This window comes from Aplidium turbinatum, chromosome 4 (genome assembly GCF_918807975.1).
Source record: "Aplidium turbinatum chromosome 4, kaAplTurb1.1, whole genome shotgun sequence".
Taxonomy (NCBI): Eukaryota; Metazoa; Chordata; class Ascidiacea; order Aplousobranchia; family Polyclinidae; genus Aplidium; species Aplidium turbinatum.
The window spans coordinates 37,067,553-37,088,764 of record NC_137475.1 but is presented as its reverse complement, the minus strand read 5'-3'; the positions used below and the strand labels follow the sequence as shown (position 1 = coordinate 37,088,764).

General features: G+C 40.6%; 1 protein-coding gene across 1 annotated transcript; it reads right to left on the bottom strand.

The window, feature by feature from the left end:
* Positions 1-2,825: 2,825 nt before the first annotated feature.
* On the bottom strand, positions 2,826-13,588 carry LOC145769342 (astacin-like metalloendopeptidase). Its single transcript, XM_082580953.1, has 13 exons — positions 13,472-13,588; positions 13,068-13,226; positions 11,777-11,902; positions 11,355-11,442; positions 10,688-10,865; positions 9,763-9,906; positions 8,530-8,732; positions 6,525-6,681; positions 5,357-5,521; positions 4,826-4,989; positions 4,338-4,448; positions 3,795-3,909; positions 2,826-3,500 (listed from the first exon to the last, which is right to left on the bottom strand). Exons 1-13 carry the CDS (start codon positions 13,585-13,587, stop codon positions 3,466-3,468), a joined length of 1,761 nt encoding a protein of 586 aa, XP_082437079.1. The 5' UTR covers position 13,588; the 3' UTR covers positions 2,826-3,465.
* Positions 13,589-21,212: the final 7,624 nt, after the last annotated feature.

Sequence of the window (21,212 nt, the reverse complement as noted above, 5' to 3'; positions counted from 1 at the left end):
AAAAATGAGTTGTCGGGCCGTGCCTGTTTATAAAGTTGTGAAATATCACAATCTTTATCTTGTTGACGTCTGCTTCAAAAGGTATTTCTTACTAAACAAAATATCAAATTGCTGGCCTCACGCTTCTGACGTCAATTGCAACAGGAAGTAAACCAAAAAGATTATCTAGGGGTCAATCAGAAGACCCTAAATTCCTTTGAAACGGTTTAGGCTTTAATATGTATTAATTTTTATTTTAGATTTGTAAAACCTAAAAATTATCAATGAGTTTAGGTTTGTCTGAAACAGTTTTATTTATATTAGTGAGTACGTTGTAACTTATTTGTTTTTGTCGTTTTTGAAAAAGGTGAAGTGATTTCTGTTTTACACTTGCATGTCAGTGCCACAAGGAATGGAGCTTTGTGAGATGTTCCTGCCATAAAAATCATAAATAATTCGAATACTGATTGCATTAACAACCTCAGTAGCTTTGCTGATAAAATTCCTGCCACTGCGTCGGCAATCGTAGGTTCAAATCCCTGTCCGACCATGCCAAAGACAGCAAAAATAGAGATTTATAAAGACTTAGTTTCCATTGACGGCAATCTTTTTTTTGACACTACAGTAGTAACAAATTGCTTGTTATGTGAAATGGAAAATTTAAATTATAGAAAAATTGATTCGGGTCTAAAAAAAACGGTCTTCTTTCAGCTGTAGCCTGGTTCTATCAAACGGGGTCGTCTAACTAAGTTATAGAGGGTAGACTGCGTTCTTCTTTATTTTCATTATTCTATTATTCATTTAAATAGCCATGTTGTGACAGATTATGGCTTTATTGAACTCGTAATCTAAGTCATAGCAAAAACCTAGATTGCAATTTTTGTTCTGATGGACATAAAATAAATTTCAATACATCTATTGTGGCCATCGCCATGTTGGATATTACTCATCACGCCATCGCTCTTTTATTCCTGTCACGTTTTTCGATGTCTTGTAAAAGATTGATAGTTTTTAATTTAATTCAGATAAAAACGAAAAGTCAAAAGTGCAAGATAAAATTAATACTGATCTATTAACTTCTGTAAACCCATTTTTAAAACTTTAATGAATTTATTATAGTAAGCTTTTTACTTGCATTATTCGGCATGAAGTATTGCAGCCATTTTATCTAATCACGCATTTTTATAGCCATACTACTTAATATATCATAATGTTATTGACTTTTTTTAAATATGTGAAGTCCACCTGCTTCATCAATGAATTAGCACTTTTCGTTATAGCACTTTGTAATCGAGGGCTGCAAGCAATTTTAATTTTTTTGCACTAACTCAAGTTAAAAAAAATTGTTATACCCACAAGTTTCTCTCCGACTGAAAACTCAGTAGCTGCTTTCTGTTTTGAAATACTGTCTATTTTTTGAACCAATTTTATGGGTACAATGCATGACATTCTACACTCTACAGCCACTTTGCAATTGTTTCGATTTATCGCAAAGTAAGATGGGCTAACTACGAGGTCTTTAAATACAATCAAGATATTAAGTTTCTTTCTTGTTCAATGTTCTGTTGAACCTACGATAAAAATCATAAATGCATTAAAAATGAAAAAATTATGCTGTACGAGTTTGTTTAAAGAAAATTGCGATCATTTTTTTTTTTTTCTATGATAAGGAGGCAAAGAGCACAGACAGACAAATTAGTTTAGATTCTAAGTTACAAGGCTGTGGTCCTTACAAACGAAGGAATTTTGCTCGCATCTGACCAACTATTGAAAGACGTCGGTTCAACACTGACCGAAAGCATTTGCTTGTATGTCAAAAGATATGACACGCTTGAAAGTGGATACAGAGGTTGGCTTTCTTGCTTTCCTATTCACTTTATCTCGTATCTTCACAGCAACAAATAGCTTTGCACTCCTACATTGAATTGGTAAGCTATGCTATGTCATGCTTTGGTGGATCTGACATGGACTGTTATTATTTTGTTAAGTTACCTTTCCACATTGATTTTTTAACGTTGCATCCATTTATTCTAGACGTAAATTGTAACAACTACCTTTTTCTAGACCTCTGCTATGTTTGGTATATCGTTATTTGTTGAAATGGTCAGATATAAAAGCAAACTGAACTGAAAATAAAGCATCACTTAATTGAAGGTTAGTTTTTTATGAAGCACCCCAAAATACTTTTGCCACTGTTTGATCGGCAAGAAATGCACAAGTGCACATCTTAAATCGCTTTCCAAATCACCGCTCATGCACGTTATAAATCCTACAAAAAATAATCCCTTACTTGTTCACGACAATGCTTGTAGGTTGCATATTGCATCAGGAACGTAGCAGAAAAAAAATAAGGGGGCAAAGCTAACTGTTGGGGGTGACGAACACTTTAATATTTAAAACAAAAAGTTTGTTTAATAATATAGCTACTGAATGTAACCAAACATTTATAAAACGTCATTCAGCATGTAATACAACGGTATTATAACGTTGATTAAATGTCATTTAAGCGTCATTTGTCATTGTCATTTTTAACGATTAAATGTCATTTAAATGTCATTTAAACGTGGTCTATTAAAACTCACTTTTGGAGGGGCAAGATAAAATTTTGTGGAGGCGATTGCTCTCCCAAGCCGCTCCCCGTAGCTACGCCCTTGTATTACATGCGGTCGTTATCTGTTTGTGGCAAATCTTAAAATTTTGCAAAGCGAAAATGACATGGAACTTAATAAGTAAAATCTCAACACAACCTTGCTTGTTGAGCTTTTTTGGACATTCAATAAAAATTTTCCATGATATGCATTGCGACTTTTGTCAGCCACACCTCTGCACAAGTGCACAGCCATGTGGAACTTAAGAATCAACTTTTATTCAAAAATATAGCGCAAACACAACTTATGGCAATCAGCAAGTATTAATCAATAACACCTATTTCACCTTTTATCAGCAAGTAGGCCTAAGCTAAGAGTTGAAACTTATACTTCGGCTGAATGTATTTTCAACATTTCTCCCATCAACTGAAATAGATTGAAATGCATTTGACTAATCAACTTCTCTTTTTAAGGTATAATTTATACAACATGAAAATAATTTTAGCGCACAGAACCACACAGCAATTTGAATGGGGATGAACACGGGATGAATAGAACTTCTAAACATCAAGTTTATTAATGTTTTTGAAAGTTGAAAAACAGAATGTAAGAACCGCTTAAGTGATGGTTTTGATTGAATGTTAAAACTATGGATCCAAAAGGTCAAAACACCTTTCCGTTTTGTGAACAAAGTATTGTTCGTTGGGTGCTGGTTTGCTGCAGATTTTTAAAATTTCAACTTTATTTTCTCAACAAAGCCTTGTTTGTTACTTTAGCAGTCTTTAATTTGTTTTTTTTTCTAATCTTTAATTTATTGATAAAAATGCAATGGATCATGCTAATTTTAACAAAAATACATTGCAAAATAGTTAAGATATGGTTAATTATATTTTTCTCTTCATAACTCTTGTTCATTAGGACACACCGGAACACCTGCAAAAGTAAAAAAAAAAAAACTTTTTTCTCCCGTGAAGTAATGAGCAGTCAATAAATGCAAAGCAAACAACCCTTAAAATAATAAAAAATGAAAAAAACATATTTTTATCAGTTCGTTCAGTGTTGTAGCCTAAATGTCAAGCAAGGAAATCCTATACCTTGGCTCAATACATTAGGCGTTTATTCTCTTGAAATCCTTTATGTAAGCAGATAAGAATACTATAACTTATGCTGTGTTTAAGAAATTTTAACAAACTTGTTTTTCAAAATTACAAGATTGTTTTAATGTACCGTTGTAACAGTTTAGATCGAATTCTTCGCATGCACAAGGCCTGGAGTAAATTGTGACATCATCAATGGCGATGTCACCTTTCCATCCATTCCCCCGGATGGCCTGGAAAGCCAACTGCAGGAAAAGAAATTTGCTAATCAGCAAGGACCTTAAATATGTAACATATCTTTGCCAATTTATTGAAGTTAAAAGTCACTTTTATTTTTGCCGACTGTCTCAACGTTTAGCAACGTTGAAATCATGTAAATAATGTTGAAATTATATGTAATTTTAATGGTATCTACAGTATACGTCATTAAAGCTGCGTTTACATTACAGTATATACTGTAGATTAAGTTCAAAATCTATATAGGCTACCGTAATCTATACTACTTCTTAAAATTTGTTGTAATAGAATTTAATTGTGCAAGCCAGTGCTCAAGTTTTCTCCTTCGTGCTCGGAGAGCCCTGCTATGTTCTACAAAGATGTGGTGTGTTTTGCTTGTTTTAACTGGTTTCGATTTTGTTGTGGTAGTAAACCTATCAGTCCATCCTAAGCCAACCTTATACGAGAATGGTCCATAGACGTTTATTTTGGCAGTCAACCAATCATTGTTGCCTTGGTTACCAGTGGCAGTAAAGATTGTGAAGCTTTCAACTTCTCCAGGGGAAACCTGAAACAGATCATTTTTGTTGAAGACTCAATGAAAGTAGGTAGAAACAAAAAGGAAAGTTTTAGTATTTTGCAGTTTGTAACTCCACATAAAGAAAATAAGAGTTTAATCTTATTCTAAACCGTATGTGACGTAAATAAAAATTTTTATAAAATGCCACGAAGACATCAAAAGAAATATATAAAAACTACCCAGTTGTTTTTTGCTTGTATGCACCATATACTTCTATAGTACTAGCCTATTTGATACTTTTTCAGCCAGATTGAATAAAAAATCTTGATAAAAGTGTTATCATCAGAGATGTACAGCGAACGAAAAATGCACAACTCCAACTACACAAATTTTTAACTCCAACTCGACACCCATGCTTGTCTAACCGTTTGCATTTGAAACACTCTCAAGTTGTCAATATTTTCCCCGAACATGTTGTAAGAAAATTCTAGACAGTGTCCGCTAGATGGCGCTGGAATGATAGGTGAGAGCAATCGAGCTTTCATTCCCATTGTTTGAGGTGATGACGTTTCAATGAACATGTAATAACCTGAATGCAAAGTTGTTAGATTGCTTTGTTTATCAGAAAATGAAAAGAAAGATCGATAAGTTGAAAGCTAAACGATTATGATAAGTTGTATTCGCACACCACCATTGTAAGTAGATAAACGGTGTAGACACAGAAGCGTTGGCCGAAACATGCACAGGTCTTCGAAAGAACACCTGTTTTAAAGTAATACAAACGCCGTTTGAATTGATCCGTTTTACTTGTCGATAGATTTGATGTTAGAATCGTGTAGCCAACTCCAAAAAGTAACACATTGAGTTTGGACCATACCTAGACGGAAGGCATCAAGGTTGAGAACCTCTGCTTTAAAAACTAAGAAATTATGTTCTGTAGTCACAGAAAAACTTGCCTTGGTCTTGCTTGGTTGTGTGATCATACGATGGCCCTGTGCCATCACTTCCAGTTGGCCCACTTGTTCTCGACCAATCAAAGTCATCCGTATCATCTTGAATCCAACCGCAGGCACCAAGTTCACCCTCAAAGTGGCAAATGTGATGTGGGGATTGGGATTCAGCTAAAAAATCAACATGAAGTAAACAGATGGAGTAAACAGATATGGCAAATGTAATGTACAATGACACTAGCGTGTTTTAGAAAAATTAACAATGTAAATTTTTAGGGGCTACCAAGCAGTGATTTTACATCATTTATAAAAACACCCCGTGTAAAATATTTTGAAAAATGTTGTCTTTTTCTACCGCTCAAGTACTTGAATGTGCATGCTTATGTTTAACTTTAGATAACTTTGATTGGTGAGACAAAACTTGGCATATACGAGTATAAGGTTGCACATAGCTCGAAACTGCAGGTTTTTGTTTGACTCTTTTCAGGAGTTAACGTCAGAAAGTTTAAACACAAGTTCTGACGTTAGCTCCTGCAGAGAGTCAAACAAAAACTTGCAGTTCCGAGCTATGTGCGACCTCCTACTCGCAATATATCTATCCGGCCTGAGAAAGCGCCTCTTCTAAAGTTCAATTTTAGCCAATTGGCTTGCATGCATTGTACATGGATAGAGGCTTTTAAACGTTGATATAAAATCGAAGACAATGAGAGTTAAAATAAATTCAAAGTTTATGATATCTCTATAATTCCGCCACATGATTTTTGTCTATTTTCTGAATAATTAACATAAAAATTTCTTTTAAAAATAATCTATGTTTGAATTGCAATGATGTTTTCGCATCAGCAATTAATTAGTGATTCATGGATGAAATAACGCAATCTTCCAATCTAACTAATGCATTTTACTGTATTTTCATTTGCAATCTATTGTTGTTGCATTTATATATCATCAAAAGCAACATTCCAGCAGTTGGCTGCATAGCCGAGTGCTGAAAGTGAAAGCCCTGGTATGTCACTCGAATGGGCGCTGGTTCGATACCTCTCAAAAGCATAGGGCTATGTCTTTAGCAGAACACAAGGCATGCCTGAGAGTGGACACGAAGATTGGCTCCTTGCCGGCTTGCTAATTATCACGCGTAAGCTAGGATACGACAACAAAAATCTCAAACACATACACGTGATGTAATTTGCGAGAAATCCTCTCTGTGACACTGAATCATCGGAGTAAAAGTTGATGGTTAAAGAGTTTCCGGTTGATACAAAGGACGGTGGAGCAGACTTGCCGCAAAACGTCCCAGCAAGTGGAGCAGTCGTATCATTTCCATCGTACAACTGCGTTAAATGTGTTGGTGTTGAGTTGATGTTGATTAGTTGCGACAGTAATATATGAAGCGCAATGGTTGTGGATGAGTTTACAATAAATAAAACAAAATGATGTAGCCTACAATAGGTAAGATATTCGCACAGTGCACATATCTGGTTACATTGTTCTATCCAGAGGTGGGCAAAGTTACTTTCAAAAGTAACTGAGTTACAGTTACAGTTACTTGGCCAAAATAGTAACTGAGTTACCGTTACAGTTACCGATTTCAAAAATGTAACTAGTTACCGTTACTAGTTACAGTTACTAGTTACTTTCAGTTACTCATAAATCTCAACATAAACGCTGTAATCCAAATTTAAACAAACAATTATTTGCGGGAGGCGCATCCATTCTCCTCACCATTTATTAGATGTATCACGCACCCTGTGGTGCAAATTCTTTTCTAGTTACGCAGTTGCCTTTTCCTAATGTAGTTTGTTTTCCGTTTGTCTGTTTTCCACACTATTGCTTATAATCGTTGCGTGTTTCTTGATGCTTATAGTCAGTTAGTTATAGTTACTTTCAAAAAGTTTAAATTTATTACAATTTATACATATTTTCAGATTCCTGATGAGGGCTTAAGTTAAGCCGAAAACGTTTGACTGTTAAACTCCTTGTAAATATGTAAACTATATTGTTGTAATGCTCAACCCTGTGGTATTGTTGTGTTTTGCCTGTCTTTAGTACAAAAAAGAAAACTCTCTTCCGAAACTATATTCTCTTTAAATTCTCGAAACAAAGGAAATAATTTGTTTTCCCTGCTATGACTCGAAGTTACTTAGACATCGACTTCCAATTTTGAATCGAGAAAACAATGATGCAATAAGGTTGCGAACAGTGAACGTAACACCGAGACTCCGGGTCCTAAATACTCCAAAAATACGACTCCTGTACACCTCTGGCAGCTATACGACAAGCATGAACTGAGCTATCAAGTGTTGCCAAACACTTTTGCTAAACATTGCATCGAAAGTCACATATTGATCAATCACCAAAAGCAATTAATTTAACCAAATCAGTTCTCAAAAAGCGCTAAAAAAGAGCCAAATCGCCAAACCATAAATATGAAGCCAAACGTCTTAAAAAATCGTCAGATTTCTGGATTTTGGCGATGAATTTGCCAATATGGCAATTCTGCTCCATAAGATCACAAAACAAGAGCGCCGCGCATGGGCAGTGCTGCTCCGATACAGCTGCGAGAAGAATGCATTATTGAGCAACGCGTAGCAAACACGCATAAAGCATGACACAAACATGTGCAGAGTAATGGACGGCAATTAGAAACATAAATTTCAATACAAAAGTAACTTGTAACTGTAACTGTTGAAAAGGGGCTAAAATAGGAACTAGTTACCGCGTTTCGTTACTTTTGGAAAATAGTAACGAAGTTACCGTTACAGTTACTCAAAAAGTAACTAGTTACAGTAACTAGTTACTTTTGTAACTAGTTACTGCCCACCTCTGGTTCTATCTTCAAGTGTCATTTCTTCTATTGATAGTGCACTGCAATATTGTACATTACTTTCAAAGAGCGGTGTCAAATAAAAAAGCAGAACTTTGGGAAAGAATTAAATCCTTAACAAATGATCGACAACAATGTTATTGAGTTGAATAACATTATTCCAATGATTTCAAAATCATTAATAACAAACAGAGCTTGATATTGGTTTCTGTGCACCATTGTGTCCAAGTCGAAATTTTTCATTATGATGTAGTTGGCTATTTTGATGCAATTGAGAAGACAAAATGCTGTATTCTTTGTAGTTTCAATGCTGCTATTTAAAGAAAAAGCCATTATTTGTTTCTTTTTTGATTACCTTTATCCAATCGTAATAGCAAATTCCTTCATAATCTTCCACGTCAACAAACTCGAAAATCAGTTGAATGTTTTTTCCCGATGGCGCCATGATTGTTTGAGTGCATTCCACACCGTTTTTGTAATTGTAAGGGTACATCGGTGATGTCACAATTCCATAACTGCCTTCAACGACTGTGGCCGGGCAATCGGGGTCTTTACCGACTGGAACAAGGCTTATTAAAACAATATCGAGTACAATTGAGTGTTACATTTTGACCTCAACCCAACCCCCAACCCGAAACTAAAAAGCCAAAACCACACTTAACACGAATCCGTTGACACTCCTGTTGTAGTATTTGTAATAATATACTGAAAGCACTGCTTGTTGCAATCAGCGCGAAAAATGTCTGATTCTCCTGAAGCTACATTCTTGCACTGACTGCAACGAGTTTATTATTCAGTTTAATCAGTTCGGTGTGTACCAGCTCAGTGGCCGAGTGGTTTCGCCTTCGGCTCTGGTGCTGGTAGATCTGAGATCGATTCCAGGTCGGGTCAAACCGAAGACTTTAAAAATGGCACCGATTGTGTTCTATCCTGCATAGCGCAGTGAGAATGAGTCGGGTAATAATGTGATAACATCGTAAACCTGATATAAATTTAAAATGAGCCCTGTCGCTAAAAGACCTTAGCTGTTGTAGAGCGACAATAAATAAAACCATAACATTATTATTATTAGTTCGGTTTGTGCACTGGCAAAGAGTACACGCGTAGTTCTGTTCCTCAGTTAACTTCATAAAGAAAAAGCATCAAACAACTCCAAAGTTACTTTTCCAGATGAATCACCAGCTATGACAAGGTGAAACGTGTTAAGATTTTCTCAAACAACGAACTTCAGGCCCAAATATAGCCTAACCAATATTTTTTCAAACTTAAACATTAAGCCTGAATTTTGACTGGATAAGAGAGTCCTGCTAGACTTAGGCCACAGCTCTATCAATTTGAAGTTCGTTTAGAGACAAAGAGAAGCTGGATAGCTTACTATGAACTAGCTAGGCCTATTAAGCTACTTGTGTGTCAATGTTGCTAAAATAAACGAAGGCAAGCAGGAACAAAGGGGGCTCAAATCCTACATTACTGCTTGAATTATTGAAGCGCAATTTGATGTCTTCTGCAACTCTTGACAAATACATGGTCTACCCCTATTAGCAAAATAGTCATGTTGCACACTGCCCAGACAGTTTTATCGACTTACCAACGCATTCTTCTTTGCAAGGTTTCCATTCTGTTTCTGTTTCCTGTGTACAATTCACCCCTTCACAAAAGCGCATCTTGTACTTTTGGCAGTTGATGTCGCACTCGCTCCAATCTGTCCAGCTTGTCCAACCCTCAATGTCCTCTGCAGATATCACTCGCATTAATTCGGTATTTGGTAAAAACTATACGAAAAAAAATCTATACAAAAAACATTCATATTATTTCAACCGAAAAATATTCATAAAAAAAAAAATCTTGTCTGGAAAATGCCCACTCGGAAAATGTCGACCAGGAAAGCATCCACTCGGAAAATATCCACTCTCTCCAAAAATAAAGATGTTTTCCAGTCGGGATATTTTCCTTTTGGATATGTTTCGTTATAAATTTGTTGAAAATGATGGCAGCTTTATTTTCCACTATTTGTCAGTCGCAGCGACTGCTCTATTTTAGAGCTAATACAAGTAAATTCAACCTGTTTAGCGGCAAAATGTTTATGTGTTGGGCCATTCTGCTGCTGAACAGATAGATTGTTTTTGGGCCGCTTGATGAAGTCAATCACGCTAACTGACAAAACTTTGAGAATATTGTATACTGGTTATCATTTTCAACAGCTTGTGGATTGTGGTAGCCTAGTCAAGTTTTTTTCAGTTTACAATCACCAAAACAGATTTAAATTTATATGAACATACCAAAGCAATTTTATTCAAAAGTACTGAAACAGAATAAAGTTAAGTTTTAAACTCAGACCATGCGTTGTGCTATTTTTAGAACAAGTTTCTGTGGGACATGCCAACTTAGCAGAGACCTATAGTAGCCTACCCACGACTATGCAAGACAGGTGACCCCTGTTGAAAACAATTAGATTGCACTTTCTATGAATAATCAACACTAATTAAGATTACGTCTTTAGGTTGTCATTTTACCGCAATCGTATAACTTTCGTAACTTTTTGAGGTCTATCAGAGAGAAGCCGTCACGCTGACCCATGCTGTCTGCGCCTGGCATTAGCGCTACAATTGTGGGTTCACCATTGCTTGAAAATGCAGTGTTATGGTAGTGCATGATGGAGGAGTAATCATAGGGTTCACCAAGCGTCGTGATCTAAAATATAACAATTTTCTGTTATTAGAGTAAAACGTATCACAAAAAGTTTGAGTAGCCGAAAATAAATGTTTAAATGAATTATGTTGGGTTAATTTTTAAGCAAAGTTTTCTTCTCATACAAAAATACTCTAGTTTTCAAAGTTGAAAAATAAGTGTTGCATAGGATTCACGGTAAAACAGCTTCCATTATGACCGTTTTTCATTATTTACTGTTAGTGTTATCAATGGGGATCATGTTGAGAGCCTTCACGTGGCGATCCCCGTTAATCCTTTACAGGAGACTAATCTCAACACTACACTCCAGTTACTGCCGGAGTGTTATCAATAACTGCTAAAATAATCGTTTGAATGTTCTTCTAAAATCAGCTATAATAGTAAATTTGTACCTTGATCGTGCAATCTATGGTCCCGATTGGTCTATTTTTACTTTTAATTTTTTAACGTATTTTTACGTATTTTAACGTAACGTATTTTAACGTATGTTACCTTCTCTTCAGTAAACTTTTCGAAGTTGTGCTCTTTTCCGCTTTGAATGTTATCCCATTTTATGTCAACATACGTGTCACGGTCGTAGCTGCACAAGATTGCAATTAATGTCATATGTTATTGTTACAAGTTTTCTTTATTGTACTGTATAGTAACAAAGGTCATTTTTTAAGATGATGTGAATACAATGAAGTCTGGATACTCCAAAATCCATCCGACTCCAACTCCACGACTCCCACTCCACAGCCCTGCTTGCAACAAACTTTACAATAGCTGACATAGTGACATCCGATCACCTTCAATTACTTATTTCTTTCATTTGTTTTTACTCATTGCCAGCACCAAAGGATCAGGTGGTATAAAACTGAAGCATTTGTTTCAAAAAATATCATAACAACTAAAAATTTCTTGCTTCTACTAACCGCGATTGCTCGTGCCAGAATCCTAGAGCATGCATTGTTTCATGCTCTATCACGCCATGGCTTTCGCAACCCTCTCCAATAGAAACAGTCTGCTCATTTCCAATCATACCAACCGACGAGTAGCAACTGGAAAAAAGCAGTTTAAACAAGTTAGAAAAGCAGTGTCAAGCTCATAACTCGTATACAGTACAACTTCTTGTGGCCACATTTGGGTTTTGATAAACGAATGATTTTCCAGATCTCCATTTTCAAATTAGTTTACAACTCGAGTGAAATTGAACATGAAAATTCTTAAAAATAAGCAATGCATGTTTATTGTTTAGTGCAAATACTGTTCGTGTTTATATTCAGCTCATCCCACACCATCAGCTGTAACGCCATGTCATAAATCTTGTGTTTTAACGGCGGCTTTAACCGAGTAAATAAGTCACTGCGCAATGAGAAACTTTCCAATACAATTGGATGCGATTTGTTTTGATCATCAGTTTTGATTTCAGCGACTTTTGGTTCACAACTAAAATAGCGTTGCTGATTTCTGGGAACAAGAAAAGAGAACAAAATATTTATTTTAATGGTCAGCAATAAACACCAAGATACACGATGGGGTGTTTTGATGCAATAAATCAGTTACTATTCATTTTCTTCTGTTGGGATGCATTGTTAAACCAGATAGATATATTTTGGGCAAAAAGAGTCATTTTTGAAATAAGTGTTTAATAACCTCCTCAGTTACAGTTCAAACCCTTGGAGAGGGTGAGTGGTTTTCCGAGATGCCGGAATCCATTTTGGCAATGTGATGGGATCAAATCTCATAGGACATTTTTCCATCAACATGACAAAATAGACATAGGCTGCTGTAATTAAGACGATTAGTATTTTAAATTTTGAAATTTCGAAGAAGTCTCCACCTGTTGGAGGCTATTTTATTGCCACAGAAAAATCAGAGTGTTATGTTTTATAGTTCGGCTAAACCTTATATTTTAGAACAGGCCTACTTCATACACCTTTACGGTTTAAAAATTAAAGTACAAACGTCGTTGATGACTTAAATTCCTTGCTATGCCCAATTGCCTTTACAACTGTATAGATAACATTGCTTTTTACACATTGCACAATATCGGGCTTCAACTCCCAAACAGAACATACAGAAATAAAGATTGCAACCTGCTGCTATTCTTCTCAGCACTCAAAGCTGTTGTAAGTAAACATTTGTTCGTTTATTGTATCTTCATATAACAGTGAACAAATATTATCAAATCCTATTTAAAGATGACCATACAGTAGCAATTACCCGCTGTCCTTCGTGTACATTAGGAAGTTATTCTCGTTCTCACGACGTTTGAAGTCAATACATAATCTGACGCTGTATTCGCGAAGTACGGCTTCAATCTTTTCTTTAACATCAAATGAAAATTGTGAATGGATGTCGTATGGAATGACGGGTATCCACCTGGTTAATATGGAATGTTGAAAAATCTGCATGTATCTATGTTTCATTTCACAATGCTTGTGCTGACAAATAACACATAATTTAGAATAAGATTTTTTCAAACGTAAATAAAATATATTTGATTCAAAAAGTGCGTCTAACGTATTCTCTCAAACTACTACAACTGTTACCATTACTGCTACCAATATTAAGTCCAATTATAGCTGAGTATTTTGAAGTCCAAGCTAGGAAATACGTAGGCCTACTTGAGACTTTCATCTAAGATTGCGTTTTTTTCTTGCGGATTTCTAAGCGGCAGCTTGATGTCTCCCTCAAAGAAGTCGAGTCCTCTATTGAGATTTACATCCAGTATATTCCCCATTGGACCTGAAAAAGATCAACAACCTAATAGCTATTTACTGATTTTGTATGAGTCAACACGCATGCTAGCTTGAGGTTGGTACTCAAAATCTTCAGTTTCTTTTTGGTTGAACAACAAGCGTAAGGTAAGTCAAATACGGCATCGCTGATGTGCCCCACTTCAGCTGAGTGGCCGCCTTAATACATACCTTTGGGTACTTGATCCAACCGATCCTGCAAAAAGAAGATATTTGAAAAGTGCATTCTACAAAATATGACATTGCATAAATCAATTTTATTTGAACCAATAAGTAAACGTTTAGATTTCACAAATTTGCAAAGCTATTTTGCTGACTTCTCGAATGGGAGGGGAAAAGAGTTTAATAGGTTCTCAGATATTTGAAGCGACAGTACATCACAAAACTTATATTTTGTTCTTTATCTTGTCCAGGCAAAACAGAATAAACTTTAGTAATTCTAACCTATAAGTTTTTTTGTTTTTTGGGATGGACGACAAGTGGCTCCTCGTGCCCCATCCTATGAGTAACATCTGCACCCAAGCAGATGCCAAACGAAACTTGTCAACCAAGAGCCTCCACCCGGACGGCACAGCTGCAAGGGGCAATGGACAAGTTCAGACGCCCCACCATTCTGCAGCTCAACAAAGAAGGCTACACAACAAGCAAGATCAAAGTTGTGGAGCAGCTTGCCCATACCAACCGGGCACTCGTCATCCTCCTCCAAGAGACCCACTGCACCTCTGCAGATAGGCTAGCTATTCCCAATTACACGCTAGCCGGGTCTACCTTAAGCAGGAAGCACGGCATTGCCACGTTTGTGCATGAGAGCCTAAAGTGGACCTTTGTCGACCAATCTCCAACTGATGCCGAGATTGAGTGGGTGTGCATTTGCATCTCAGACTACAACATCGTCAACATCTATAAGCCCCCACCCTCGCGAATGTTGCCACCATCTCTTCCAACGTTCCCCTTCCCCAGTCTCTACGCTGGCGATTTCAACTGCCAGCACATCGACTGGGGCTACAACAACACAAGCAGCGACGGAGAATTGCTGGCTGACTGGGCCTCTGCAAACCATTCAAGCCTCTGCAAGCCCTCCTATTCAATCCAAAGGAACCAGCCAGTTTCCACTCCGGCCGCTGGGGAACAGGGACAAACCCTGACTTGGCCTTCGCGAGTGTCGACAGCTCTCTTCCAGACAGACGTGTGCTTGAGAAGTTCCCGCCGTCCCAACACGGCCATCCCTCATCATCGCCCCAAAACTTGTGGCTCCTGTCCCGAGTTCACCGGTGAAGCGATGGAACTTCAAGAAAGCCGATTGGAATCAATACAGCCTCCTGACCAATGAGTCTGCTGCAAAGTTACTACCGACTGAAAAATGCAACGCAGACGAGGCATACCAGGACTTCTGCAATGCCATAATAACTGCGGCAAAGGCCACAATACCACGTGGCCATCGAACCAGCTATAAACCATGCTGGGACTCTGAGTGTGAAGCTACCGCTCATACCTAGCCGCCACAAGTGGTGTTGCTTCTAACACCGCCGCCACCAGACTGCTTGAGCGGCTGGACACAAAGAAGCTTGAGCGACGGAACGAAGCTGTCTAAACCATCGACTTCTCACACTCAAGCCGCAAAGCATGGAGCATCATCAACAACCTGCGGTTGTTGCAGGCTCTCGTTATTCAGGTCAACAAACATCAGGCTCTCGTTATTCTCCTCCAGGAGACCCACTGCACATCTGTGGATAAGTTGGTATTACCCAACTTCACACTCGCAGGCGCAACCATCAGCAGGAAACACGGCCTCGCCACGTTTGTCCATGAGCAACTGAGCTGGACGCCAATAGACCAGTCCAGTGCCCAATCGGAGATAGAGTGGTTATGCATAGACATATCAGGCTATCACATCATCAATGTCTATAAGCCACCACCCTCACGCTTAACACCAACAGCCATCCCAGTGTTCCCCCAACCCAGCCTCTATGCTGGCGATTTTAATTGCCACCACGTTGACTGGGGCTACAACACCACCAACACCGACGGAGAAAGCCTGGCCTCATGGTCAGCCAATAACAACCTCACCCTACTGCACGATCCCAAGGGTGCAGCGAGCTTCTTCTCCGGACGCTGGAACACTGGTACAAACCCGATCTAGCTTTCGCAAGTGATGACCCCGATAATTGCCAACCGGACAGACGTGTGCTAGAGAAGTTCCCCAGGTCCCAACATCGACCCTCGATTATCACGGCTCCAACGCTCATAATGCCTATCCCGAGCAAGCCTGTTAATCGTTGGAATTTCAGAATGGCTAACTGGGAGTACTATAGCCTCCTCACCAATGAAGCCACACAGTATCTCCCATCCCCTCACACCAACAACGTGGAAGAAGCCTACCAGGACTTTTGTGATGCAATAACATCAGCGGCAAAACAATCTATCTCCCGCGGCCGACGAAAGACCTACATACCGTGCTGGGATAAGGAGTGCGAAAGCCTCTACTCCGATTTCCTTCACGCCCCTCAGGGCAATGACACCAACAGCTCAGCCACAGCTCTGCTGGCAAGGCTGGACTCAAAGAGGAAGGAGCGCTGGACAGAAGCCGTTGAATCAATCGACTTCACGCACTCCAGCCGCATAGCATGGAGTACACTGAACAACCTAACTGGCAGATCACGTGCCTCTCGTCAACAATGTTCCGTTTCAGCAAATTCCATCGCCTCACAACTTGTGGAGAACGGGAAATACAAGTCGAGAGACCGTGAATCAGATAGATCCGTCTTGCAAGAAATGACGGACCTCTGGAGAGTAACAACCCCAGACGGGGACAACATCTCGGGTGAGTTCACCCCGGAAGAATTTTCCGCCGCCCTCCAGCACATAAAGCCAGGTAAAGCCCCGGGCCCTGACCACCTATGCCCGGAGTTGATACTCCATGCTGCTGCCTCCTTAAAGTCCTGGTTAAATCACTTCCTTTCCTGCTGTTTGCGCCACCTGAAAATTCCCAGAATCTGGAGAAGAGCCCTTGTGGTTGCAGTCCCTAAGCCGAAGAAGCCCCCAGGGGACCCGAAGAGTTACCGTCCAATCTCACTGCTCTGCATCCCCTTCAAGATCCTCGAGAGACTCATCTACGCCCGTGTCGAACCAATAATAGATCCGCAGCTCCCCCGTGAACAAGCTGGTTTCCGACACGGACGATCAACCGTAGATCAGGTCACACTTATGACCCAAGACATTGAGGACAGCTTCTCGGCTAAGAAGAAGGCTGGCGCCGTGTTTGTTGATCTCACGGCTGCCTATGACACCGTATGGCATAGCGGCCTTACCTGCAAGTTACTCCGTCTGCTCCCTGACAGACACATGGTCCATATGATGATGGAACTTGTGCAAAACCGCAGTTTTACCCTCACAACCGGTAGCGGTCGTCGAAGCAGACTACGCCGACTTAAAAACGGCGTCCCACAGGGCTCAGTTTTGGCTCCTCTCCTGTTCAACATATACACCTACGACTTGCCCCCCACCATCTCCAGGAAATATGCCTACGCAGACGACCTGGCACTCCTGCACTCAGCAGGAAACTGGCAGTCAGTGGAGAGGAACCTCAGCCAAGACATGCAAACACTATCAGCATACCTCCAGAAATGGAAGCTACAGCTCAGCAAGTCAAAGACAGTGTCGGCGGCCTTCCACCTTAACAACCGGGAGGCACAGCGTGAGATAAACATCAAGATTGATGGGGAACGCCTGCCCTACTGTGCCGAACCTACATACCTCGGCATAACCCTGGACAGGTCACTCACGTACCGCCGGCACTTGAAGTCACTGCGCAAAAAACTATTTACACGCGTCGCACTTTTGAGGCGATTGGCGGGTTCCGGCTGGTGAGCTGGTGCTAAAACTCTTCGTACAGCTACCCTAGCCCTTGTTCATTCCACCGCTGAGTACTGCGCGCCGGTCTGGTGTCGTAGTTCTCACACCCACCAGATTGATACCGCCATCAACGACGCACTGCGTACTGTGACTGGATGCCTGCGTCCCACTCCAACGGACTGCCTACCCATCCTAGCAGGCATCCAACCCGCTGAGCTACGCCGTAAAGGAGCCACGATTTCTCTCGCTCGCCGCGCTTTGGACCCGGACCATCTCCTCCATGCAACATTCAAGAGACCACCACCTATAAAGCAGCGGCTGAAATCAAGACGCCCCTTTGTGCCTGCCGCACAACAACTCCTTAAGAACGCAGAAGAACTTGGTTTAAGTGCGGCACACTGGACGAACCACATGTGGAACACGGAGTGGCAAAATCACACCTCCACGCTCCGTGACTTCATACGCGACGTCGATTCCCGTCCACCAGGGATGTCCCTCGCAAGGCTTGCGTGGGTCAGGCTTAACCGCCTGCGAACTGGCGTCGGCCGCTTTCGTTCGGACATGCACAAGTGGGGCCTGGCTCCTTCATCAGAATGCGAGTGTGGTGCCACGGAACAGACCGCAGACCATGTCATCCACCACTGCCTAATCCACCGGCCTTCACACGGTGCGCATGGTCTGAGAATCCTGGACGACGAGACTGCTGATTGGCTGAAGATTTCCTGCCCTCCAATCTAGCCTGGAAAGATCGCTCATACGCCATCATCAACAACCTCACTGGGCGCTCAGCAAACTCCCCTCGTCAGTGCCCCGTTTCTGCTAATGCCATCGCTTCCCAGCTAGTGCAGAACGGGGTGTACAAGACAAAGGACCGCAAGGCATCCCGCCTTGTTGCCAAGGAAGTATCTGCCCTGTGGCGAGTGGAAACACCACCAGAAGAAACAATCTCTGGAGACTTCACTCCAGAGGAATTTGCCACCGCCCTCCGCCTAGTGAAACCACACAAGTCTCCTGGGCCCGATAAGATCTGCCCTGAGCTTGTGCTCCATGCTGGCCATGCCCTAAAGTCCTGGTTACGTAGATTCCTCTCTTCCTGCCTGCACCACCTCACAATCCCAAAAATCTGGAGAAGAGCTTTAGTAGTTGCGATCCCTAAGCCTCACAAGCCACCAGAGGACCCAAGGAGTTATCGTCCGATATCCCTCCTCTGTGTTCCTTTTAAGATCCTTGAAAGACTGATCTATGCCCGCGTCAACCCAATCATCGACCCGCTCCTTCCAAAAGAGCAAGCTGGGTTTCGGCGCGGAAAATCCACCGTAGATCAGGTCACACTCTTAACCCAAGACATTGAGGATTGCTTTGAGGCAAAAAAGAAGGCCGGCGCTATCTTTCTAGATCTCACAGCTGCCTATGACACCGTATGGCATCGCGGTCTTATTTGCAAGCTGCTTCGCCTGCTTCCTGACCGACATATGGTTCATATGATTATGGAACTTGTCAGGAACCGAAGCTTCACCCTCACCACCGGTAGCTCAAGGCGAAGCAGACTGAGACGCCTGAAAAACGGCGTCCCACAGGGAACGGTCCTGGCTCCACTTCTTTTCAACATCTACACCCACGACCTGCCAACTACGGTCTCCGCAAAATACGCTTATGCGGACGATCTGGCAATTCTCCACTCCACAAAGTCGTGGGAAAATCTAGAAGACACCTTGAGCCAGGACATGAAAACTCTCTCAGCCTATCTCTAGAACTGGCGACTGAAACTCAGCGAAACCAAAACTGTGGCAGCAGCCTTCCACCTCCACAATCGGGAAGCTGATCGTGAGCTACACGTCCAGAACAACGGAAAATCTCTGTTCTTCTGCCCCGAACCAAGATATCTTGGGGTAACACTGGACAGATCGTACACATACCGCCACCATTTGGTGTCACTGCGGCAGAAACTCACATCCCGCGCTGCGCTACTCAAGCGCCTTGCAGGTTCTAGCTGGGGGGCGAGGGCTGACACTTTGAGTATAGCAGCCTTAGCCCTTGTCTACTCTTCAGCAGAGTACTGTGCACCTGTTTGGTACCGCAGTGCTCACTGCCACAACATCGACACTGCCATAAATAGCGCCCTGCGCACAGTGACCGGATGCCTGCGTCTCACACCATTGGACAATCTCCCAATTCTCGCTGGCATCCAACCTGCTGAGCTTCGTCGCGAAGAAGCCACTCTGTCCCTCGGTTGACGGGCACTGGAGCCTAACCACCTTCTCCACCACAAGATCTCTGCTCTCCCAAACGAGCACCCCCGTCGACTGAAATCAAGACACCCATTCGTGCCAGCCGCTCAACTTCTTATCAACGAGGCTGATGTACAAGACATCTCTGCGGCTACTTGGGCGGACCATAAATGGAGTTCTGAATAGAAGTCAAGCGCCACCAGACTCTATTCCTTTATCCCCGACGCCGACACACGCCCCATCGGTCCAACACTACCAAGACAGGCATGCTGGGTGCGCCTCAACCGTCTCCGTACGGGCGTCGGGCTTTTCCGCTTAACCATGCACCAATGGGGAATGGCCTCATCCTCCTCCTGTGAATGTGGTGCCGAGGAACAGACCGCAGACCATATCATCAATGACTGTTCCATCTTCAAGCCACCTAACGGAGTGGAAGGTCTGCGTGTCATGGATGATGAAACCAAAGACTGGCTGCTCTCTACTAGCCTTCCAGTGTAGTATGGGTACATCGTGAATCTGGGGTGGTAAAAGGATAGACCCTCGGCCCCAGAGGCTCACACGACGACGACGAGTTTTTTTCTATTTACAAAATCTTATTTTCATCGATTTGGGTGTATCTTTTTTAAATAATAAACTGTTAAAAATCTCTATTGTTTTGTTGGATTTTATCTGGTGCGTAAGTCAAAGCAGGATTATTTAAATTCGCCAACCGTCGTTTTGACCAAAAAGCACTGAAAATTTCCGACAAAATTCTGAAAACTTACAATGAAACTTATGTTGCGCTAATGCTGTAACAAAAATGCAATGATTTCTGCAGCAACCCACAACGAATTGTGACAAAAATGCAAAACATAGAATAGCATTTGGGTGATGATAGCCAAGTCAGCAAAAAAAGAAAAGATTTTAAAAATTCGTCTTATTAATATTATGGTACTTTTATTTTTTATTTTTAACTTTCTCGGCGACATTTGAAAGTTGATGCTTTTGAGTAGTTTAAATCAAACTAAGTTAGTTGTAGCTATGAATACAGAGACCTTTTATTTGTGGCAGTTTTAATTTTATGACGTGTATTTTTGAGAAATAAATGCTAGAGAAAAACAATACGTCTTTAGTTTATTTGAACTTACACTTACTTGTGCTTGATCTGCTTTTAGAATGCATATGTTCTTTAAATAATAATTAATTGAATCTAATAAAGAGTGAAGATTTTCATAAATCATTTTAAAATTAGCTCACATTATAGTCTACAAGATTTAAAAGAGCCTACTAAACTTACCTTTGATGGAGCAGCAAGTACGTTGCACACCAGAACAAGCAGCAAAAACAGCAAGTTTGTATTCATTTTAATGCTACAATGCTTTTGTAAGTTTCTTGAAATTAAATTTTTTTCTGTCAAATTAATATCTCGTTTGTCACAACTGCTATGTTCCTTGAAGCGCTTTTATATAAGGCTAAGTGATTTTACAGAGTTTTGTTATTTCATTAACTTTAATATTACTACAGCATTAAATCCCAGTACAACTGATGTA

Coding starts and splice junctions, on each gene's coding strand:
- LOC145769342 (XM_082580953.1), bottom strand. CDS start 13,587: ATGGGGAATATACTGGATGTAAATCTCAATAGAGGACTCGACTTCTTT. Junction 4,990..5,356: donor CACAACCAAGCAAGACCAAG/GCAAGTTTTTCT, acceptor CTTTGCATTCAG/GTTATTACATGTTCATTGAA. Junction 4,449..4,825: donor GAGTGTTTCAAATGCAAACG/GTTAGACAAGCA, acceptor GATCTGTTTCAG/GTTTCCCCTGGAGAAGTTGA.